Genomic DNA, 25,554 nt, shown 5'->3' on the forward strand with positions numbered 1-25,554 from the left:
TAATTTAATAGTATCTGAAGCACTGCTCTTCAAAAGCCACCCTCTGCCCTCAAAGCATCAAAGAGAATACTGATTCACAAAGATGTGAACAAAAGTTGCATATAGTAGCCCTACAGATTTCAAAGGACACATCTCAAAAAGGGTATAGTGGAACAGGAAAAGATTCTACACAGGGCAACAAAGATTATGAAGGGTACAGAATGGCTTCCATATGAGGGGAGACGAAAAAGATTAGGGTTGTTCAGGTCAGAAAAAAAGATGACTGATGGGGGATATGATAGGGGTCTATAAAATCATTAACTCTGTGGAAAAAATGAAGAGAGAAGAAGAGGTTACTCACTGTGGGCAGTAACTTGAGTTCTTTGAGATGAGTGGCTCCACTTCAGGTTGCTCAAACCTCTTTGGCTCATGCATGCACCCTACACTTCCTTGTGCCCGCTCTGAGGCTATAAAGGGTTGCATAGGCAAACTGCCCTCAGTTCCCTCTATACTGCAAAAGCCACAGAGGAAACCCTGAAGCAGACATGAAGGAGGGCAGGCAATGGAGCACTCATAGGGGGACTCATTTTGAAGAACTCCAGTTACTGCACAAGGTGAGTAACCTCTCGTTCTCAGAGTACTGTGTCTATAGGTGCTCCACTTCAAGTGACTACAGAGCAGCACCCTCAGCTGGAGCAGGGGGTGCTTAGGAGTCGAATCAGAGACTGAAGACAACACAACATTTCCAACAGCAGCATCTGATCTAGAAGTCTGGACCACAGCGTAATGCTTGGAAAAGGCATGGAGGTCCAAGTGGCAGACGTCCAGAATAGGAAGAATTCTTGAGTAATGCCACTGTTACAGAAAGAGCTGTTGTGGAATGGGCCAGCATGATAGAATGAGACTGTGTCTGCTGATTCATAACACAATATAATACAATCAGAAATCCACCTGGAGAGTCTCTGGGTGGAAATCGCCAAACTGTTAGACCTATCCGCAATAGTTACAAACGGTCAGGGTGATTTCCTAAAAGACTTAGGCTATATCTACACTACACACCTTACAATGGCACAGCTGAAAAAACAGGAAACATCTGTGAAATGGGTGAACTGTGATACAAAAGAAAAAAAAAAGAATCCTGAAGTTCAAAGGGCGAAAACCAACCCCTCTCCTCAGTTCTAATGACAGAACAACAGCTGTGAGAGATATCAACCTGAATTTTTGTGACTTCAAAAAACTGTTTAGAAGTCTTAGATCTAAAATCAGCCTCCACTCTCCGTTCTTCCCTCCCTCCATGCTGAACTGGAACTGGTTCTATAGCATTTATTCACAGAAGGGAATTGACTTCTTGCTTTATGAGTTATTCATAAGAGGAGTCCCTGAGGAGGAACAGGAAAGGGGGGGGGGTAGAAGAGAGGGAGGTAAAATGGATAGCGTACTCCAATCTTATAACCTCCAGCACTCAATTGTCCAATATGATTCTTTCCCATGTGGACAGAAAGTGCGAGGGACGGTCTCCAACAGGTGCATGATGGGTAGAATGGTATGGACACAAAAATCAAACTGTGAGGCTGTTCCGGGCCCTTGACCAGCCCATCAAAACAGATGCTTAGATGATGATGAAGGCTTAGCAGCGGATGCAAATAGAGCAAGCAGTCTTTTCCTCTAGAACCTTGACTTCTTTCTGGGTGATTCATAAGGTCTCTGGAATTCTGAGAATGAAGCAGGGTGGGATCTTTGAGCTGTTTGGGAACTACTAAATTTGTTTGTTTGTAAGCATGTAAATCCCAAAGGATCTCAATGTGGCTCTGGGATTCTTAAGAGTATGCAGTGATTCATCAGTGGATTCAGTGAAGAGCTTGAGGCCACTGAAAGGAAAGGTCCTCAACCATGTTTTGGACCTCCTCTGGGAATTCAGACAGCCAGGATGCCCTATGCATGCCTGCTGCTGTAGTGACAGATCAGTGGGGACTGAATCCAACCAGGCTTGTAGCAATATTCTAGCCTCATTGATAACAGCTTGAAACAGCTCACGCTAATCAACCGGCAGATACTGAATCCAGGTGTTGAAATTGGCATAATTTGAGTGATTGTACTTCAACATGACAGCTTGATAATTTACAGTCCTAAATTGAGGAGTCACAGATGAGCAAGTTTTTCTGCCGAAGAGATCAAGGCGTTTTAGGTCATTATATGGCATGGCCTTCGTGTGGTGTTGCCTGCCACATTTGTGGCTCATTCACCATCTCCACAACCAGGGAGTTTGGTGCTGGATGGGTCTGCAAAAATTCAGAGTCAATAGCTAGGAAGCAATATTTCTTATCGCCCTGTTTATATGCTGGCAGTATCATTGCAGAGGTCTGCCACATGGGTTTGGCAGGATCCAACAGGGCCTCATTAGTAGGCAGGGCGGCTCAGATAGAGGGAGTCCATTGAAGGATATCCAGGAGCTTATGCTGAGACTTCCTGAGCCCTTCAGAGGGAGCTGTAGGGAATCTGCAATATGCTTAATTAACTTGTGGAGGTGTCTAAAATCATCAGCCATAATTGATTAGGCAAGCATTACCACCTCATCTGGGGAAAATGAAGAAATATTTGTTTGCGGAGTAGCCTCTTTATCTACCCTGGCCTCCTGCTCCTCAAATGATTCTTGCAGCTGAGGTAGAGGAGGGGGATAGATTGGGGGGGGGGGGAGGAGGAGAGAGAAGACACTCCTCTACTCCAACTGTTCCCCACAAGAAAGATTAGGGGCATGAGAAAACTGCTGTCAATACGCAGTTCAAGGATCCCAGTATGGTCACTAGGGATTGGGGGTGTCCAAAAGGCTTTAAGCAGATAGGATGAACACAGGCCCATCTTTGATGCAACTCTCCCTGCCCCCTCTCCCCCCCACCTTTTCAAAAGCATCAGAAGGGAAAACCCTTGTCTGAAGAGTAGGGGAATCTTGGACTGAGACATTCAAATTAGGGCTGGTCTACACTGGGGGGGGGGGGGGGGTGTCCATCTAAGATACGCAACTTCAGCTACGCTTAGTTCGACTTACCTGGTGTCCTCACGGCGGCAAGTCGACTGCCGTGGCTCCCCCGTCGACTCCGCTTACTCCTCCTGTCGAGGTGGAGTATGGGCATCGATTCGGGGATCGATTTATCGCATCTAGACGAGACGCGATAAATCGATCCCCGATAGATCGATTACTACACGCCGATCTGGCGGGTAGTGTAGACGTGGCCTTAGAGGATAATTCCTCCTCCTCAACAGGGGCAGCTTCAGCACACTCTGAAAGTCTTTGAGGATCAAGCAGTACTGGGGAAAGGCCCTACCTCGGAGACTGTTTAGTTACCAATAACCTTTCAGTACCCACTAATAAGGCTGACTCTGGTTCCTCCAAAACAAGTAAGTCTTAAGGAATCTGAACTCCTGCAGTACAGGGTGGATTTGAAGAATGGGGCCCCGTTCTGTAGTCAGTACCAAGGGTATATGTTATTCCAGCAAGTCCCTTCTGGCCAAAGTATTTGGTACTGATGATGATGCCTTGGGAGGGGTCAAGACCCTATGTGAAATGTGGTGTCTTCCCTGTACTGAAGCAGTCTTAGTGGTTGACTCTGATGAGGTTACCTAAGGAGTTGTGGGTACCCTCCTATTAGAGGTGGAATGCTTTATTTATGCAGTGTCCTGTTTCTGCAATACAGAAGGTCTTGGTATTGAGGCATGCTTGTTGCCCTTTTTCTCAGATGAGTCCAGAGCCATGGACACAGGATTAGTACCAAGAGCATCTGGAGCCTCAGCCATACCCAAAGTGAGATGAGATGACTCCACAGCAGTCTTGCTTTGCAGGGACAGAGGTCTTTTTGAGGTAGACTTCTTCTGAAGAGAATGGATCCTCTTTCTATATAACTTCTCTGTGAATTTACCTCAGATAGACTCAGGTGAATGTGCCACAGTTGACAGGGACATGTGTTCACACAGAGACTTCTGTAGGGGGTAAGGATGGGGGAGTGGGGGGGGGGGGGGAGGGAGATCTCCTGGCTGGGAACTGAGGATGAGGGTGGCTGGAGGGAACGCTCCATCATTAAGCATCTCAGTTTTAAAACCCAATTTTTCCTTGCCCTGCCTTTAAAAGCACAGCAAATGGACATACAGGATAAGATTATTCCAAGCTACAGATAAACGAGAATACCCACTGCTGACCAGGAAAGTCTCCCGAGAACCTCCCAAAAGCCCAGAGAGCCTGGCATATCCCAAGGCAACAGTAGCTAGAAGGGAAAGATTCCCACCTCCCTTAAAGGGGAAAGGGATTGAGCAAGGCTCCCCCTAAACACCTAAATAAAATACAGCAACTAAAATAAATAAGTAATAGAATGAAGAAAGGTAACTAGACTCAACTGTCAACTTCAAATAGTAAGGCACACTAATGCTTGTCTCAGGCCAAGGCAGTTGAGAGGGAACTGCAGGCAGTTCACCCACATAGCCTTATATAGCCTTGAAGCAGGGCACAAGGAAGCCACATGCACAGGTCGAACAGACACTACTACCAAAAATCTCAGATTAAAAGCATAAGAGGTGCGAGTGCACCTGAAGTGGGGAACCCATAGGGACACCACTTGAGAAGAAGTGTTATTTACTCTTTCCCACAATGCTAAACCAGGAGTCATGTGATGAAGTTAATAGGCAGCAGATTTAAGACAAAAGTATTTTTTCACACCAAACACAATTAACCTGTGGATCTCATTGTCATGGGATGTGACGACTAGAGGTACTGTATTCAAAAGAGAACTAGATAGCCTCCATGAACTTTAGCCAAGATGGTCAAGGATGCACACCATGCTTGGGGTGACCCTAAACTTCTCATTGCCAGAAGCCAGGAGAGGAAAATTGCCCTTCTCTGTTCATTCTCCCAGAAATTCTGCTACTGGCCACTGTTGCAAACAGGATACCGGGCTAGACCGGCCACTGGTCTGACCCAATATAGCAGTTGTTACTATGTTCTTATTGCAGATATATGCCACTGAAGCTGCTGTGCCCCTAGGTGAGTTAGCTTTTAGACATTTAGGTATAGGAACACTCTAATTCATAACATGACCTGATGCATAGTCTTATCCACTAGCCATCCTTTAGCTGTCTAGCTGTTCTTTGTTTTAATTATAAATGGCACAAATAGTCTGCTTAATTTTCTGAATGGCTTAGTCATGTTTAAGTAACAGATAACCAGCTCTTCTCCTAGTATTATTTTGGGGCTTTGGGAAAGAGACCAGGAGAGATACTGACACACTAAGTACCACCTGGTGATTTTGGACTGTGGTGTCAAGCAGGCTGGCTAGCAGAGCCTGCAACACCAAGACCCTCCTGGACAACGTGGCAGCCAAGAAGAATAAACGTTCACAGAGATCTAAAATTCCCATGGCACAAAGGGCCCATCTATATGCTTGGTTAATGCCAAATTCAACTCTCAAGGATCATTAGGCCACTGAGCAGGAGGTAGAAGTTTAAAGTCTTTAAAAATTGTTACACTAGGAGATGAGCAAACTCCATGACTCTTCACATGGACACAAACAGAAACTGTAGCTAAATAAACAGTAAACAAACATACAGTAGCCAGAGATAGCTGTGAAGACATTAGAAACATGAGAAAGGAAGTCAAGACAGCAGGAACCACCCAAAAAAAAAAAAAAAAAAAAAACAGAAACCCCACCACCACAGTCTAGGACTCTGGCTTGAGCATGCATTTCAAACTGGTTCCATCTGGCAGCACACAAGTTATCTCAGACCTGCTTTGATCTCCACAGAAAAGCACAAAACCCTCTGCTCTAGAAACCTAGCAGCCATGGTAAAAGGTGCAGGGACTGACAGCCTTGACGTTCCACCCTGGCATTCTACTGTGACAAGACTTGACTCGAGGAAGACTGATTGGACAATCTTTGTCAGGGCCAAAAGGTCTGAGAATCAGGTCTCCCATGGCCAGGTTGGTAGCATTAGAATCACCACTGCTCTGTCTTACTGAATCTTTGTCAGTACTCTGGAAAGAAGGGAAATGAAGGACAGGTGTGAAGGAGTTCTTTCCCTCGGTAGCCTATTTTTGAGCCGAACCTTGGACACTTTCTGATTTGTAGCAAAGAAAGTCAAATATCAGAAGGGTTGCTGAGTTTTGTCTCAAGTTGTATGTAGTGTTGTTGTAGCCCTGTTAGTCACAGGATATTGGAGAGACATTGATATTAGAAATGTACTCTTAGTACAGTTCCCAGATCCAAAGTAGAGCTCTGTATAAGTCTCTCTCATCAACAGAAGCTGGTTCAAAAAAGTTATTACCTCACCTAACTACATTATTAATAATGCATCATTTCCACAGGTGGCTTGTCAGTTACACAGAGGTAACCGAATTCCCCTTATTTGTTCAGGTAATACATTGCAAACACACTGTCTGAACATTTGCATTGTCTGCCCTCTGATGTGTGAAAGAAGGAATGTGAGAACCAGCCTGATGAGCCTCAGTTCTAGCTAGTTTACATGGAGTCTCTTCTCCTGAGGTCTCCAAAGATCATAGACAGTGAAAATTTCCCAGATACCTTGTCCCAACCCCCAGATTGTAGGCATCCATGCCTATCATTATTTTAGAACCAGGGTGTGAAAAGCGAATCTCCTTTCAAGATGCTCTCTAGCAGCGTCAACCACAGTATAAAGTTTTTGCCTGGCTTTCAGCAGATGGGAGAGATCATCAACAAATCCAAAATGCAAGTGACTAATCCTTCTAGAGGCTTTATCCATAACCTTCCAAAAATGTGTCTTGTGGGAAGATGGTAAATATGCATCCACTATCAGGCCCAATGTTATGTGACATACTTATTTACTTTCTGCACATCAGATTTTATAGATGTCTATCATATCCCCTCTTAGTTGTCTCTTTTCTAAGATGAAAGTCCCAGTCTTTTTAATCTCTCCTCATATGGAAGCTATTCCGTATCCTAATCATTTTTGTTGCCTTTTTCTGTACCTTTCCAATTCCAATATATCTTTTTTGAGATGGGGTGACCATATCTGCATGCAGTATTCAAGACATGGGCGTACTATGGATTTATATAGAGGCATTAGGATATTTTCTGTCTTATTATCTATCCCTTTCGTAATGATTCCCAACACTCTGTTAGCTTTTTTTCACTGCTGCTGCACATTGAGTGGATGTTTTCAGAGAACTATCCACAATGACTCCAAGATTTTTTTCTTTCTCCTCCAAATTCTTTTGAATAAACTCTCCTTATAGCTCACAGATCACGCCTCTCTTACCCAAAACTCCACAAGTTCTCATCCTGCACACATTTATACAAGACTAGTCTTCATTGACTTCAATGGGACTACTCACATGCACAAAGTTATGCAAGTACATTAATGTTTGCAAGATCAGTGCCAAATTTCGTTATGCTGGTATCCTAGGCTTCTTGCCAGCCAATTCATTCCCTGCGTAATTCCACTGAAGTCAATGCAGCTATAACTGCTATTAGTTATCTGCAGTGTGTGTAAGGAAAAACATAAAACATTTCATTCCCTTTCAAGACTCAATTCTTAAATCTTCTTTATGGAAAGTGTGTGCAAAGCCTATGAGACCTTTTTCAGCCCAAGCAGTGCATTATTTAAAAAGCAAGGGTTCGTTCCACCACCTACAGTAAAATCCACAGGAGAGGGTTAAGTTGAAAGACTATATTCCAGTTCTGCCTCCACACCCCTTGGACTGTTGGTCTTCCAAAAAAGATTTGGGGCTTCAGTACCTCCCTTCCACCCCGCTGGCTTCATACTGCCAAAGGGATATCTGCCATGGTTATTATTTGAACTCATCCTTAACAGAAGGTTCTCCACCAGAGAAGGTCCCCCACAGAAACAGTAATCAATATTACACCTACATTTTCTTTCATCTCCACACGGTTGAGAGAGTGGAGACTCAGAAATAAACTTCCTTCCACTTCAACCTGAAGCTAGTGGCAGATCACCAATGCAGCTGCACCAACACAGATACTATGCAAGGATGAAGTGAATCTGTATAGAGTAAATTCACTGGCCACAAACACCCCACAAAAATTGCCTCTGTATTGCTCCCTAGTATGCAGAGATTGAGTTCCCCTAAATGGTCTTTTTGTGGCCTGCTTCTCCCACTATGGCAGAATTACAGCAGTTTTGCTTTTTAAAAAACAACAACAAAACAAACAAACAAAAACGGGCTTTTGTGCCTGAAAAGCACGTGAAGAACTGAATAAAGATTCAAAACCTCTGAATGAAAAATGGTCTGTTTTGCCAGCTTAATTCAATAAAGCACTACCAGAAGCCCTTAAAAGGCTATGAGTTCCTGCACTGCAATACAGAAACTTCAAAATATAATCACTAAAAATACAATTGGTCCAAATGAGTTTTTCCAAAACTGCATAGCACTCAACATGAAAAAAAAATCTTTAGTAGCAGACAAATTAAGACAGGTAATGAAAAGGGAGTTTGAAAGTTTGTAATGTGAAGCACAAAATAGGACAATATGAGAAGCTGAAATGCAGGATGAGTAAGCCTCAGAATGTATCCTATTTTAAAATAACACTTCATTTTTATATTATTTCTGGTATCAGGACAGCTGTCATGGAAAGGATTTAAAATAGCTTGTGTTAAAATAAATTGGTCCTTTACTCAGAGGTATAAATTCTAGTTCAGATCAAACTATGCAGTAGCACTGAAGTTTTCATTCCTCAGGCATTTGGATACACAAGATATGGCCTTTACTTTCCCTCAAGAATAACATGAGAGGACATCAAGTTCTCAGAGGCTGGGATGACCAAGGAGGAAGCAAGTGATATTACAAAAAGTAGACTAGAATTTCTATAGATGAAATGATTAAAAGAACTAGAAATGCAGCTCAGAACCAGATCATATAAAGTAGGAACAATCACAGACACAGACAAGACAGGAAGGAGAAGAAGCCCATCTCGATCACTCTCTTAAGCATTAGCAGTTCTCCACAATATTTTTTCTGCCAATACTTATTTAGCTTGATTTAAATGTTATGTATAGTAAAACTATAGCGGGTAGTTAAACGCATTCCCCACTAACTCATTTAAGAAAAATTCTGCCTACACTTTTAGTCCAATTTATTTTAAATATTCTTTTGGGGGGGGGGGGGGAAACTGTAAAACTACTTGGAATGTAGGATTTTTAGTTTTGTAGGATATTAAAAACTACTTTCAGGTAGGTAAGTGGTATATGAACAGGAGAGGTAGCCTCTCAAATGAGGAACCATTGTCTTTGCAAGGATAATACATTAAGATAAACTAGAGATCATAGTAAGGGTGTGTTTAAAGCTATATACATCTTGCTTTAATTCTGGCTTAAAATAACTAGCTGCTACTTTTTAATTAGTTACACAAAAATTTTGCAAGTTATATTATTTAATTGTATAAAATAATTATTTATACAAAATGTTAATGCAACATTAAAGTTTGAGATTTTAAACTAAGAAAAGCCAAGAAATTGAGAATTTAGGTAAACACTGTAGTCTTGTCTTTATCCCTATGCACTATAATGTGGCACAAGAAGATATATTTTGAAAAAATTATTTTACAAATACGGGCTAAGAGCAGAAGAAAATCCATAAAAACGTCTGTTTAAATGGAACTAAAATACAGAAAAAAAAATAGCCCACTAAAGTAAAATAAGAATATCTGTTTCAAACAACAAGGTTGTAAGACACGAGAATACAGAATAGAAATCTAAAATATTACTCTGGCATTACATAAGACACTAGGAAGATTTTATCTAGAATATCATGCATAATTCTAGTGAGCACAGTGTTGAAGGAAGGCACAGCAAACAACAAAAATGTAAAGCAGAAGACAACCAATAAGATTCTGTTTTGAAAAGTACAGGTGGGTGTCACCTAATGAGAATCCTGCATTTTCCCATGCCCTGATTTTTCCCCCTCTTCTACTCAAGTAAATTATACAAAATTCTTTCACAAGAACTCAACTCCTACACCTGTAGTCATGCATAACAGGATTCTTGTCAGAGTTTCACCAGCGGCTTAAATTGCTTGCTTTTAAGCTGCTGATGGAACTCTAACAAGAATCACAAAAATCACAAGTGAGATTGGACTTTTAGTTACTTTTATCCCTTCTTCTGAATGAGGAGAGTGAAAGAGTGAGAAAGAAATGAGTTAGATGTTTAGACTGGTTGATGGAAGAACTTCTCTTGTCCTTTCCTCTTCTGAGAGTATTGTTTGAGGAAGAAGGACATTGCCAAGCAAAAATAAAATGAAAGGATTCCAGTATTTTAGGTGAATTTTTTCTTTTTTAAACACACAAAGGTTTAATAGTGGAATAAATTGCTGAAGGGGAGCATAAGAAGCTGCTAGGATAAATCAGTTCATTAAGTAACTTGGTCAGTTTCTGGAGGAGGGAATCAGCTCAGAGTGAGTTTTATCATCTTCTCTAATCTCGAAATGATATTGTTACATTATACCATTTGTATTTATGTTTCTAAATAAGATTTCTCAATTCAGGGAGATACATAGAAGAATAAGAAGATGAACCCAAAGGACCCTTCTTTGCCTAATATCTATCATATAACTGAAATGTTTTCCACTAATTTTCCTTTTCATTCTAGATACTAGAATGCTCTTTAAAAATGAAGAGATAGCCAACATACTTACACAATGAACCAGAGGTAGTCCGCCTTCTGTTTAAACTTCTTTGTTTGGCTTTTTCAGAAGCCAAAAAACCTCGTGTTTGAATATTTCTTTGTACTGGACTCTGCTGTGGTTCTGGTGCCTTCTCCACTCCATGAAAATATTTCATATGATAATGTAGCAACTTGGCTTTGCGGAATGATTTTGAACAGTCCAAGAGCTTGCATCTAAACTTGTGATCTTGGTCAACAGTCGCAGCTTTTGAAGCAATAAAATCATGTGTTCTCTTAAAAGTTTTTGTTACTGTAAGGACAAAACAAATAAGAATCCCCCATGCTTTTGCTATATTTATCATATGATTCTCTAAACTTAAAAAAATTAAGAAACTAACATGTATTTAAACATAAAATACTATATTAGCTATGAAACAAAAAGTATTGTTGCTATTAGCGGCTTTTGAGATCAACAGCCTAGACAGGGACTAACCTGAGACTGTTTTCCTTACTGTGGTTTGATGTAACTACTACTAAAATCTCCATAAAAATGTTTATTAACCAATTGCTATTGTAATAGGGAACATAATATATTACATTATAGAGATTTTGCTTAACTGAAGCCTGTAGCACAACAGTAGTACAGTGATGCTGTCCACTATGGAAGCAGCATGAACACTACATGTTTCACTTAAAACAATAATAGCACATTCTATCAAGCTTCTTTAAACATTGGTATCTTATATTAGAGAGCACTGGTCAAGAGAAACATTTTTTGCTTACTAACATATAACTGATTGGGCATCAGGATTTCCTGATGTCAGATCCAACTATAAATATCTGTTAAAGTTAAGAGCTGTGGAGTGCTGCTACAGTAAGGGAAAAGTCAGAGCTGTCCTTCAAGTAAATTAGATTTATTAACAAAAGAACTTTAAAAAGTTCAGTAAACGTGAAGGCATGACATTAAGCAAAGGCATACTTAGGATGAATTTCAAGAAACATTTCCTACTCAGAGATTTATTAGACTACATATTCATTTCTCAATAGCGCTGCTGGAAAAAACTTTGTTCAAGTCTTCAAACTGGCCTGGAATAAGAGAATATAGTCTACAGAACATTGCTACATTGGCCAGAAGATGAACTAAATAGATTTATTCCTACCTCTTCTAAGGTTCCAAACATTTTCACTTATGTTTTTGATGGGAATTACTGTATTCTTGAAAGAAACATTTTGATTAACAAAAAAAAAAAAAACAGTCTGAACTTCCTAGGGTGCTGACAACTATACCTAAAAAAATTGTTCAAATGGGAAGATTACCAGAAAATTGGAGAAACGCCAACATAGAACAATTTAAAAAAAAGAGAAGAATGATCCTGGCAATAACCATCACATAAATCTAACTTGCATCACTAGTAAGATAAATCACTAAATATCTAGAGGCTAATGGAATAATATGAAAAATAACATGAGTTTGTAAAGAATAATTTTTTCTAGGGACAATGTTGTGGGTTTGTTTTTGTTTCTTTTTAAACAGAAGCGCAAAGTTAGTGAATAAAGGCACTGCAGTTCATGTTGCATATTTAGATTTTAGTAAATCATTTGGATAAAACAAATACTTTATCACAAAAAACTCCACAAAAGGATATTAAATCATGGTATCTCGAGTTAGGGGAGGGGAAGTATCTGGAAGGACCCAGAGCTAGCAAGTTCAAAGAACTGGAAATGGAAGTAAGTAGCCTGTTAATGAAAAAAAAAAATCACATTAAATTGGGAGGAGTTGAAAACACCAACAAGGACACAGAATTAATACAAAGCCATGAGAGATAACAAATGTGGTCAGAAAAGAGTGGGGGGAAATAATCTGAAAAAAAACCTGACAGCAGTCACTTGGAGGGAGGAAGCTAGGAAGCCGTATTGCCAAGATGAGCTAGGCATAAGAGCAAATAGCAATTTTGATAAATATTTTTAATACAAGATAACAAAAATGGCCAATGCAATTTAGGGCTAAATACACAGAGGCATCATGGAGCAGGAAAGTAAACTGTTCTGGTGCGACTGCATCTGAAATGCATTCAGTTTGGGGTACTACTCTGTCTGAAAGAAACTGACAAACCTGAAGGAGTTCAAAGAGAAAAGCAACAGAAGTACTCAATAGTGCTAGACAGACTGATTCCTGGGGAAAGTAGGAGAGCTTATACATACACAGCAGGTTGCCTAAGAGAAAAGTGGAGCGATTTAACAATCTACATTTACTTACTGGGAGCGAACAACAAGAACGAAGAGGAATTTTTTTAGGGTTGTACATGGGGGAAATAACAAGGAGAAAGGGGAAGAAAAAATTAAGAAAGGCAAAATTTAGGCCTGGTGTCAGTAAGAATTTCCTGACAGTGAGTGATTTCAAATCATTTTGATAATTTCAACAAACCTAAACAGGGCCATGCTATTGGGATGGCAAAATCTGCCAACCCCAAAACCTAAAATATTGTATTAATAAAGAATGAAACATATAATGGAAGTGGAAGGAAATTTGATTCAATTTAGAAGTAACATGGAGATGGGAAAACATTCAATTGCAGCAAGGAGTACCAATGGGGTCTCAGGCTTCAACAAAAGAAATATGAAGATGACAAGGAATACTATTGTACAATTGTCATGATTAGACCCCGTCAGGTGTCCTGTATCCAAGCTTGGTGTATCTTTCTTCCACAGAGATGTACAAATTCTTGCAAAGGTACAGAGAATAGCTTCTAACTGATCTGATAAACTGAAGTTTGGAGAAGAGGAGGCAACAGAGGAATTGAGGATGGGCTGGAAACAGGAGAGAGAAAGGAAGGGAGAGCTTACTGCAGTGATTCTCAAACTTTTGTACTGGTGACCCCTTTCACATAGCAAGCCCCCTTATAAATTAAAAATACTTTTAAAATATATTTAACACCATTATAAATGCCGGAGGCAAAGCGGGGTTTGGGTAGAGACTGACAGCTCACGACCCCCCACATAATAACCTCATGACCCCCTGAGGGGACCCGACCCCCAGTTTGAGAACCCCTGGCTTACTGCAATGGGCACAAAGGAATCTATTCAAACTCTAGGGCAACAATAGGAAATACACAGACATGCCTGAATTTCGAACTACAAAGTTTAGGTTACCACGACATAGAGGCACTTTTCCCCCTTCATACGATAATGCCCACATGGAATTCTCTGCTCATGGGAATTAATATAAAGTTGGTGTGCGACTGTTCTACCCAGGAAGACCTTGGGAAGAAATTGTACCCCAAGGAAGCACAATCTCTCCCAAGCTTGATGGTAGGAAAGGAAAGTGTACAGAGGTGGAAGGGGGAAGCTCCTCCTCTCCCACAACAGCCCAGGAAAAACTGGACCTTGATACTGTGATTCTTGGTCACATGCACTAGCTATTAACAGAATTACCCAATTTGGGGACAGTGAGGTACTTTTTACTGAGGACATACCAGCAATGAACTTTCAGAGGTTCCACCTTTTTCTGGAGCACTAAGGGGTGGGGGGGGGGGAGGAGGAGAACTCAATATTGCAAACAAGCAATTTCTTGTGAATATTGAGGTCTATCAGTGTGAGCCCTCTATGTATCCCACCATTTATTTTGGGGTTCTCAGAATGCTGAAAGAGAAAATTACTTACCATAATTCTGGCCTTCTGCCCCAGATCACCAATCCATAAATCATACGTATCTTAAACCTCTGGATTGTGAGGGATCCTATTTGATTTAGAACTTTCAGCTAAGCTGTTAGGGTAATAACCAATAGAGGGCGCAAGCTAAAGCATGCAGACTTCCTGAGAGTCAGTAACTGTTTATCCTTAAATTACTTTTCATACAAATAGGAGAAAGATAATCAACTCTTCGGAACTCTACCTCTCACCCACCCACGGACCACTCATTCTACAAGCTTCATGTATCTTCAGAAGACAAAATCTTCAGTTACATGGGTTATTCTGTTTATTCTTTTAAAATTGGTATGACACGGCTTTCTTCTACTCCTCTGGAACTTTCCCAGTTTTCAAAACTGAGGCCATGTCTGCGCTAGAGTTTTGTTGACAAAAGTTATGCCACTTTAATTAAACCCGCTGTTGCATGTCCACACTATGCTCTTTGTGTCCGCAGAGCATATCTACACTAGCAGCTCTTGCATTGACACAGAACAGTGCACTGTGGGTAGCTATCCCACTGCACAACTGGCTGCAGGATGCTTTGGGAAGGCTTTGTAATGTCTCATGGGGGCAGGTACAGCTCACAGAGCTCTTCACACTGAGAAATGTCAAAGCTTCCCAGAGCTTTGAAAGGGGAGGGGTACATGCCTGCAGGGAAGCCAAGTTCTAAATACAGAGCAGAGCGGTCATGGTGGGCATTGTGGGATACGGGCAGAGGCCAGTTATGTCAACATAATGAATGGTGGCGTCTACACTGATGCTTTGTCATTTTAACTTTGCCACAAAAAGCTTTATGCCTCTTGGCAAGGTGGTTTTGTTTTGCCACCAAAAGTAGTTTTGTACACCTCCACTGTTTTGTTGGCAAAAGCTACCTTTTACCGACAAAACTGTGTAGCATAGACAAGGCCTTATTAAAAATTAAGCCTGTGAAACCAGGATTTGAAAACTACTCTGATTGCATTACTTACGTATTGTACCTCTTTCTAGCACCTTCAATGTTTCCAGAACCCACTGCACTAAAGATGTTGCTGTCTGGAGTAAAAATGTCAAAGTCCTCAATTTAGTGAGCTCTTCTCAGTTCACAAAGCTCTGAGCAGCCTTTGGGCATACAAGATTACTTGACCCATTGCAAACAGCATCTGAGACACCAATTACACCTAAAGTTATGAGGGTAAACCGAGCCACATAGCCCATACATTTGCTTCACCTGTGCCAGTATTAAAACGATAGAGGAACTGGAATACACAGAACACATTGAAAGATCTAACATGCAAGCACAGAGTGCACAACCAGTGCAAACTTCAACACATGCTTCAGAGCTAGGGAGATGAGGCAATTTAAAGCCTCCCCCTTCAGATCAAGAGGTGGATTCAGCCCTTCAACTCTAAAAGTGGAACTTTGAAGATACTGAAATGGTTCTCTTGGACCTATAGCTAATGACTTGTCAAAATGCCAGTCTCCAGTGCAAAGCCGCTGGCTGAGGCAAAAGCTTTGTTTGACTACTCTTTTCTAGAGCAGCCAGGCGGCATGATGCTTGCCCGTATTCACTGGCTTGAGTTGACAACTTTTATGGTGCCTTGGGAGGAATCATGACCCATGCAGCTGCAGGATATGCAGCAGTCCTGTCAACTGGAGGAAAACATTTTCTGCATTTGAAGGGACTAGGCTGCTTCTCCTTACCTGAAAACCAAGGATGAAATGACTACAAAGTTTAGAAAAAGTGGTCACAAGTCCTATGTAGACTGAAACCTTGATGCATGTCCAAACTAGCACACTTCAAGCATAATCTTAGAAAACAACACTAGGAACTTCACAGCAGAATCACGGAAAGCATAGGAGGCATTTTTAAAATCAGAAACCAACTTCTAAGTATCAAGCACGCCCTTGAGGAGCCAAGCACCAAGAGTAGCTGTGGAGTGATTTTGAGCCTGTTCGCAGACAGAAGAGAAAACAGGTACTAGCTGTCAGAACAGCTGATGAACAGTCTGGCTCACATCCTATTAGTTAGAATGCCTCTTGACTGAGTTAATTCCCATCAACCGTTCGGTCACCCCACAGAAGCATGAGATCCACAGGGTGGAAATCTACTGTACCAGTAATCTTTAATCTTTTTTCCTCATCATTTTTTAAGAATTCAAATACAGTAGCAGAATATTACTGTTATCCTTTAAAATTTGAAAAATATATATATATATATATATAAATATAAAACAGCCACATGCAACACTATTGTTGAAAATTTAACCAAAACTTCCGGAAATTTAAAATTTAAGTTCCATAAAGCAATATTTCGCCCCTGTTAAACATACTATACATGAAGGTATATATTAAAATCCTAACAAGTAATGAAAAGTATTACAACAGATGCACATTTTGAATTGCTTAGCAATGCTAAACAGTGCAGTGTGTCATGTTTTTAGATAGTTGTGGCACAAACCGAATCTTGAACTCAACTCTCAGCAGGTAAGAGAGAAGACACCAATTTTTAAACAGTTTTATGTTTAAAAGTTATTGTTAATGTTCACACATATGCAGATTTTTTGTGTGTGCTGCATGCAAATTACACAACAATCTCACAACTAACATGCAGCACCAACACCACACACAGCCAAGGATAAAAATGAAGGCAAGTCATTCTACTTGACTTTGGAATATTCTCCCAAAAGGAAGAGATGGAAATTCTATTCCTTGTGACTTTAGAACTAAGCTGCATAAACAATAGATGAAAATAATAGGGAAGAATGCTCCATTTTCCTGAGATGGTAGGTCATTTCCATCTCCAATTTCCAGGATCTTATATTGCCCATTTAAGAGCATGCAAACAATACTAAAGGCAGTCTGCGGACACTCAAAAACAAATAGCTGAAGAGACTTTCCTATTTGGTCATTTAAGGTATTTGGATGATTCATTCATGGAATGAATCAATTCAGCTTTAAAACCACACAAAGCACCTTTTTTTGCTTTCATCTCCAATGATACAACCCCTGTTTGAGAGACAAGAATAGACAGACACAGAGTCAGCACAAGATAAACCAGGCATACAGCTAGAACAATGCATATTTAAAACCAAGAAGTTTTCATTAACCTTTTAAAGACAAATGAGGGCGGAAGAGGAGAGAGAGGAACCTGGTTACGACCTGGAGTGCAGGTTTTACAAGCAAAGAAGCTGATTCCTAAGGTCTAGTCTCCACTAGATAGTTCTGCCAGTTTAACTATACACCTCTACCCCGATATAACGCTGTCCTCGGGAGCCAAAAAATTTATCGTGTTATAGGTGAAACCACGTTATATCGAACTTGCTTTGATCCGCCGGAGCACGCAGCCCCACCCCCCCGGAGCGCTGCTTTACCACGTTATATCCGAATTCGTGTTATATCGGGTCGCGTTATATCAGGGTAGAGGTGTATCAATATAGTTGAGCAGCAAACGTTCCTTGTGAAGGAACAGTTGTATCAATATAAAAGTGCTTACACTGATATAGCATATTCCAGTTCCCTGACTGGCATCAGCTACATCAGTATAAGCACTTTTATAACAAGTAACTGCATCTACACTAGAGCTTTTAGCAGCACAGTGATGCTGGCAAAAATCACACCCCTGACTGACATAGTTACGTTACCAAAGCTTTCTAGAATAGGCCTGCCCTAAATTTGCAGAAGAACAAGTTCTTCTGAGATTGGTTTACGAAGCTGTCAGTCTCTACGGAAATAAAAAGGGACAATGAGAGTCAGGTGCAGACACACCAAGGTAAGTTGGCCACTCCCCACTGTCACAATCGTAATTTTACTGCATCCCAATGCAGGCTACCTGTATGTTTATGGAATGATAGAATTTTTCTTGTTCATCAGATAACAGTTTGGGGGCAATGGTCTGAGAGGGATGGATGTGCACTCTGGCACCCAGGACAGATGGGAAAAAGATGGATCTCAACCATATCTCCCAGGACTGCCTACTGCTGATGTGTTTCTCATTTAAAGCGAATATATTGACAATTTCTCCTGAGAATATCATGCAGTCAAGTCTGTGATGGGATGCAAGTCAGTTACGCTACAGACTTAGCTGCATTCACTGATAGTAATCAATAATACTAACACTTTTAATCACAGAAAATCTATTTTGGTCAAATCAACAGAGGCTGTGGCTCTCAGATAAGTACAACCACTTATAGGCTTCCATGGTTAACAATAGTTTGGACAAACATCTGTCAGGGATGGGCTAGGTTTAATTAGTCCTGCTTCTGCACAGGGGGCTGGATTCATTACCACTTGAGATCCCTTCCAGCCCTACATTTCTATGATAACTAAATATGCTATGAAATTATCAAATCATACATGTTTTACTTTTACTTTGACAGCACTTACTCTTTGAAAAAAAGTGAATGATTCCTATTCTTAAAATCTTTCCAGTGAAACATCATCAAAACAAACTCAGTGTAGTTACATTCAGCATATCTCGTGTATGTCCATCTATAAATACTTGACATTTTTATATTATGTATATTTACTAGAAGAAGTGAAAAATGAAATATCAAATCCAGAAAACTAAACCTCTGATTTCCAGCAACCAATGTTTAATGACTCCGAACCAGAGTCAGAGGAAAAGAAACCACAAAGAGAAGACCAGAATTTTTGAGGTAGGGACGAGTAAGTACACCATGCACCAGATATAAACAGCCACCATATGGTGCAGTTATATACTGTATTTATTGTGCCTTTAGAGAGTTTCAATAGTTCACTCAGTCTCATACCCTAAATTAACTTCTATGTTTCTTTAGAATAGCCAAGGCCTGAGCAAGCGCTCCCATTTGCAGTCTGGTAATCTAAATAAATCAGTTATCTTATGACTCTTGAAATGATTAAGGCACTGCCAGTTTTCTACAGAATTCTCACAGATGTATGTACAGCCAGAGCTCATCTCTACATGGGCAAAAACAAAACTACAGAGCTCCAGGGTCATGTGCTACCTGCAGATTTCCCTTCTGCTAGGCAAGGGACCAAGCAGGTTTGTAAATGTGAGAAAAAGGGCAAGTGAGGGAGGGTTACAGTTACTTGAATTCATTAATATTTGATTGCACACCAGCATTATACTCTTCTATTGTGCCCTATAGCAAGCAGTAAGCAGAGCTTCCATCTGACAGCAGCCACAGGCATGCTTCACAGAGCTTTGCACTACAAACCTGAGAAACTCCCTCTTGGAATTTCAACAGACACTCAACTAAAGCTCCTGTTTTGTCCTTTTCCTCTTCCAGCCCCATACAATCCCAGCTCAAACACCTTCTCACCTCAGCAGGAGGAGGGTTCTAAGTGGTAAAAGATGTCAGAATCCAGACCACTGTAGGGCACATGTGGAATCCTGAACTCAAGACTTGGAAGGCAAGTGAAGGAGGAAAATATTTGCAATTGTTTTAATTTTTAATTCTAAGGATTACTTGAATTTTTTCTAAAATTAATATAAGATAGTGTTTGAGATCCCAAATCATTAACAAACATGTAGACATACAGATCACAAATAAATACATTTTAAAAGGCGTCAGAACCTGAGTTAAGGTAGCTCAGGGTTGTCTGTTTCTACTGTAATAGTTGACAATATTACAAGAAAAAGTATTCTTTGTACTGCTGTATAGTGATGCCTTCAACTCTTGTAAAGGAAATACAACTCTGAATTCAGATCTTGAGAGGTAACTAAAGGAGACACTAATTTTCAGCTACTTTGTTTTCAAAGATATTTATTTGTAGTCTAAGTCTCTACACATTTCTATTACTAATTTTGGATCAAACGTTATTATAAACTGAAATGCTTTTTAAAATTATTTGGAATCAAACATTTTTGAAACTACTTAAAAACTTTGCTTTCTAAATAAATATACAAAGGTTACATCATGGTAGCTTTCCAGGAAAGGTATATCCCTTTTCTAGCTTTTTATTAAAATTAACTGCTAATCCAAATGTTTTACAACATTTCCCTGTTATAGATTCAAAGGCCAGATGGGACCGTTGTGATCATCTAATCTGGCCTACTGTATAATACAGGGCAGAGATCTTCTCCAAAATAATTCCTAGAACAGATCTTTTAGAAAAAACATCCAATCTTGGGTTAAAAATTGCCACTAATGGAGAATCCACCACAAAACCTGGATAAATTGTTTCGATTATTAATTACTCTCACTGTTAAAAATTAACACCTTATTTCCAGTCTGAATTTGTCTAGCCTCAACTTCCAACCACTGGATCATGTTTTACCTTTCTCGGCTAGACTGAAGAGTCCACTATTAAATATTTGTTCCCCATGTAGATATTTATAGATTAATCAAGTCACCCTGTAACCTTCTCTTTGTTAAACTAAGTCGATTGAGCTCCTTGAGTCTACTGCTATAAGGCATGTTTTCTAATCTTGAATCATTCTCGTGGCTCTTCTCTGAATCCCCTCCAATTTATCAGCATCCTTCTTGAACTATGGGCACAAGAAAGGGATACAATATTCCAGCAGTGGTTGCCCCAGTGCCAAATACAGAGGCAAAATAAGCTCTCTACACCTACTCAAGATTCCCCTGTTTATGCATCCCAGGATCACACACACTCTATTTGGCCACAGCATCACACTGGGAGCTTATGCTGATTATTCACCACGATTGCCAAATCTTTTTCAGAGTCACTGCTTCCCAGGATTGAGTCCCCCAACCTGTAAGTATGGCCTACATTCTTTGTTCCTTGGCATATACATTTAAATTTTTGCCATATTAAAACACATGATTTACTTGCACCCAGTTTACCAAGTGACCCAGATTACTCTGGATCAGTGACTTACCCTGTTCATTATTTACCAGTCCCCCAATGGGTGTGTCATCTGCACCCTTTATCAGTGATCATTTTATATTTTCTCCCAGGTCATTGATTAAAAAAAAAAAAAAAAAAGTGTTAAATAGCATAAGGCCAAGAACCAATTCCAACAGGACTGCAAACACCTGCTCAATGACAATTCCCTATTTAGAATTACATTTTGAGACCTATATGTTAGCCTGTTTTTAATCCATTTAACGTGTCCCATGTTAATTTTATATAATTCCAGTTTTTTAATCAAAATGCCATGTGTTACCAAGTCAAATTCATAGTATATCAACATTATTACCTTTATCAACCAAACTTGCAATCAAAAAAAGCTATCTAGTTAATGTGACAGGATGTGTTTTTCATAAGCCTATGTTGATTTGCATTAATTACATTACCCTGCCTTTAACTCTTTTGCTAGCCACTAGATCTATTAAATTATATTCTATAATTTAAGTACTATACATATGAGAATGCCATAATCCAAAAACATATGATTATTATATGGAGGCATCAACTGCAGCTCCATAGTTCAGGCTGAATTTGCACTTAAAGTTCAACCACTTTATGTATGAAGAATAGAGCATATTGTACCCACTGAAATCACAGTACTTGCAGAATTAATTTTCTAAGAATTTACATGTAAATCTATTAACTAATTTATAAAAATTAATTTAAAAATGGGTCCTTTAAGAAATTGAATACTCTATCAAATAAGATCATTCAGGATTTATAAATTCTAATGTATTGTCTATCAACAGACATTGGCAGAGAGGTGAACATTGAGTGGATCTGGTGTGACAGGTAGGATTTTTCCCTTCCATTATTTTTTATAACAAAGTTTGTCAAAGGCTGAAGATTACTAATCTCCTTCAGGGATACACAATAAAAATTGTTCTCTTTCAAAATGGCCATGATCAACCATTGCTTTGAACAGGACTGAGGCCACAGGATACCCTTAGTAAAGATGGCCACCACCGAATTCACCTGTTCCTAACAGTGTTCCGAGGGCATCTTCCCTGAAGGTTGTTTGGCTTCATTGCCACTGTGAACAATGGGAAACAGGGACCATCCTAGCTGAGGATCAGTTGAGAACAGTGGAAAATGGCAGTCATTTTGAAAGAGGGAACTTCAGGAATTTCTCTGAAGGAGATTTTGTGCCAAAGCTACTCGTGAAGAAACTTTTGGTTATGAAGAACAGCATCAAAAGATGACCCTTAATCCGAAAAATGTTTTTTAAAAATCTACCTGTTGCATCAGATCTACTTAACAGAGATGGGAAATGGAGGGACAGGGACTGTGAGCATGTGTACAAAGGGACGTAGAAGGGCAAGAGGGAGAGGGAATCAAGTGTGTATAATCTACTACTCTAACAAGGTCAAGCAGCTGTATATCCAGTATAACTGCTCAATATACTCTGGCTGCTTTACACTAGTTCAGAATGGCATACACTAGCAAGAATGGATGAATCAAGCCTTAAAAGTTAATTTTCAAAATTTCCTATCTTCAAATAACTGGAATTTTCACAGCATGACATTCTCTTGGGGCTTCTAATTTACTGTTTATGTATGAAAATTCTAATAATTATAAAATATATAACAACAGAAATCCCACACAACTATGTTAAAATGGAGTTAAGATCAAAAGTATGTATTATTATGTTTAGGGTAAAGAAACATTAAAGAGATGTCAATTATCCCCACAAAGAAGAATTATAACCCCAGAAAATTCAAAGGTAAGGTTAACTTAAGGAAATCCATACATATTACAGTGTGGAAATGCAGTTAGGATACCCCAATGACCTTAACTCTCCCCTACAGACATTTAAAAAAGGGGGGAAATATATAGAAGAAATTAATATCACTTTAAACATCAGTTTAATCTTATTTGGGACCACAAAACACAAATATATTAATCAAGATTGTATGATTATTGCATATATGAGACTGTGGAGTTACCCTACCTTTCACATAGCTAAAACCCAATCATTTGAAATGCAAAATTACCACTGTGTTTGCAGAAAATTGTTCATAACCACCCCAAAGTTAATCTATAATAAAGTATGTATTTTTCCTTTATCCAGCATTCATCCAAATGCTTCCATCTCCCCCCCCCTTTTTTGTGTGTAAATAATCATGTAATAGAGAAATGTTTGAAAAGAAAAAAAAGGTGCCTAGTGCCAGTGTTCTATCATAAATACACAAAAATACAAAGAAGGCATCACATTTTAGATTTGTTAAATCTAAATCTGAACCTGTAATAGAAGGCTCTTGGGTTTCAGTAGACGTAAAGGAGAGTTCACGGTCATCAAATTTTTCTTCCTTTAAACTGATGTTCACATCAAGCGGTGTGGTCTGTGATACATCGCCAGAAGCTTGAGGTGCTTGTTCACTGGCGTTTTGGTCAGACTCAACAGGAATTTCTAACTGAACTATAAGAAAAAGAAAAAAGGAGTTTATGGGAGCAAAATACACAAAAACAAACATCAGATAGCCAAAATACTGGAAAAGACTTAAGGCAAAAGAAGATGCGTTTGTCTCACCATTTTCTGTTTTAGGTGGATAATAGGAATGTGTGAAACAAAACCTCCACTCCCTTCCCTCTTAGTGTTTGAATATCACATCCAGGCGTTCTTTTTAGCGTATGCACAACGTGGCACATGACCAGTATTCATCACTGAATTTGGTCCACTGGTTGGATCATTAGCTTCCCTGGCCCAGGGCAGGTACTGATGGGGAGCGTGACATTAACGCCATTCCATGCCCCTCATCAAATCCAGTGATTCCAGAAGACCACACAGCCCGATTGGGTTTAATAGGCTGGATTTCCTGAGAAAGTCGGGGAGAGAATGGAGTGGCTCTACCAAGGTATTTAAACTAGGGCTGTCAATTAATCGCAGTGTCATTTTGTTTAGTGTTCGTTCAGGGCCTAACAATGGGGTGCTGGTCTATGACGGGGGGGGGGTTCCTAGGGTGCAATAGTAATTAACTAATTAGTAAGTGAATAAATAAATGAATATTCTATATGGTTCAACTAGTTCCAACAGGGATCCCTTAAATCTTAGAGAAACGGTTACTCTGGATTATCTAGGCAATCTATCCCCAGTTCAAGTGAATTCTAATATATCAACTGCACTTAAAGTTGATTTCATGTTTAGCTTTTATCAATCTTCTTTGCAAGTGGAAGTCATTTAAACTTCATCTTAGTAATTAGTTATAACACAACTAAACAACTCTCCTTCATAATGACCCAAGAGCATACCATTACAACAAAGTACTTACGTTCCTCAGGTTCCTTTGGACTAGATGCTGGATCTTTCAAAGGTCCAATTTCAGCAAAAGTTGTTGTAACAAGATCTGTATTTATTATCTCAGGACTACCATTGGATGACAACCTTGATGATCGTCTCCTAATTTGGTCTCTTTCATTGCTGTCTGGAGAGTTTTTCAACTTTTCCTGAGCTAAACAGCATAATAAATTTAATTTCATTGTGCAATACGCTGTCAATTATGAAAACATTGGAGCTTGACAATGAGGTACTACTGGTTATGTGGTTAACACCTGCAGATCACTTATGCCTCTACCTCCAATAACTGGAGTTCTGATTACTAAACAGGTAAGTAACTTCCCATTCTCCTTTGAGTGATTGTCCATATGCATATTCCACTGCTGGCGACTCCTAAGCAGTGATCTTATGTAATGTAGGTGGGAGCTTCAAGTCTTTTGGAGAATAAAGATTGCAGCACTCTCCTCAATTAAGTGATGGCGACTAGAAACAGTTTTCATTTACATATGCAAGACGGAACCTTTTGGTAACTGTTCAAAGGGTGCTCTCATTAAAGCCAAGAGAGCTAGACTCAGGGCCCATGGAGCAACAGGGTCCTTGACCAATGACAACATCTTAATCAGGCCTTTGAGGAACTTGATCACAGTTGGTTAGGAGAAGGTTGTACGGCTGTCTATAGGTGCATGATGGGCTGAGATCACCACCAAATGTACTTTGACTGAATTCAAGGATAAATTACTTTGTTTTATCTCCTGTGCGTAATTCAGAATTCAAGATATCAAGCAGTGATGAGGGGTGATGGACTTCCACTGGCACAAGTGAGAAAACCTGGTCCATTTCTCTAGGTAAATTTCCCTCGTAATGTCCTTCCTGCTATTTATGAGGAATGAGCCTAAGAACCCCTCAGAGCCAACGGGCAAAAAGTTCACTGTTCTGCCAGCAACTCCTGTCAGGCCAAACTCATTACACCGACCACATTGCTGTGATGTATTTATCTATAAAGAATGTCACGTAAGGTATCAAATGAAAGCTGCTGACACACTGATCATTAATATCATTGTGAAGGGTATGTATTAACACTACAGGAGAAATTATGTATACCTACTAATATTAAAAACGTTAAAGTCTGTAACCAAAGGAAG

General features: G+C 39.7%; 1 protein-coding gene across 1 annotated transcript in view; it reads right to left on the minus strand.

Annotated features, from left to right (window-relative positions):
- PHF20 (PHD finger protein 20) overlaps window positions 1-25,554 on the minus strand; it is a 161,844-nt gene that overhangs the window by 71,290 nt on the left and 65,000 nt on the right. The window contains exons 9-11 of the mRNA XM_065414947.1: window positions 24,408-24,587; window positions 23,381-23,557; window positions 10,646-10,924 (exon numbers count right to left, since the gene is read on the minus strand). Of these exons, the coding sequence (XP_065271019.1) occupies window positions 10,646-10,924; window positions 23,381-23,557; window positions 24,408-24,587 (636 nt within the window). The remainder of the gene's footprint in view (window positions 1-10,645; window positions 10,925-23,380; window positions 23,558-24,407; window positions 24,588-25,554) is intronic.

This window comes from Emys orbicularis, chromosome 12 (genome assembly GCF_028017835.1).
Source record: "Emys orbicularis isolate rEmyOrb1 chromosome 12, rEmyOrb1.hap1, whole genome shotgun sequence".
Lineage (NCBI taxonomy): Eukaryota > Metazoa > Chordata > Testudines > Emydidae > Emys > Emys orbicularis.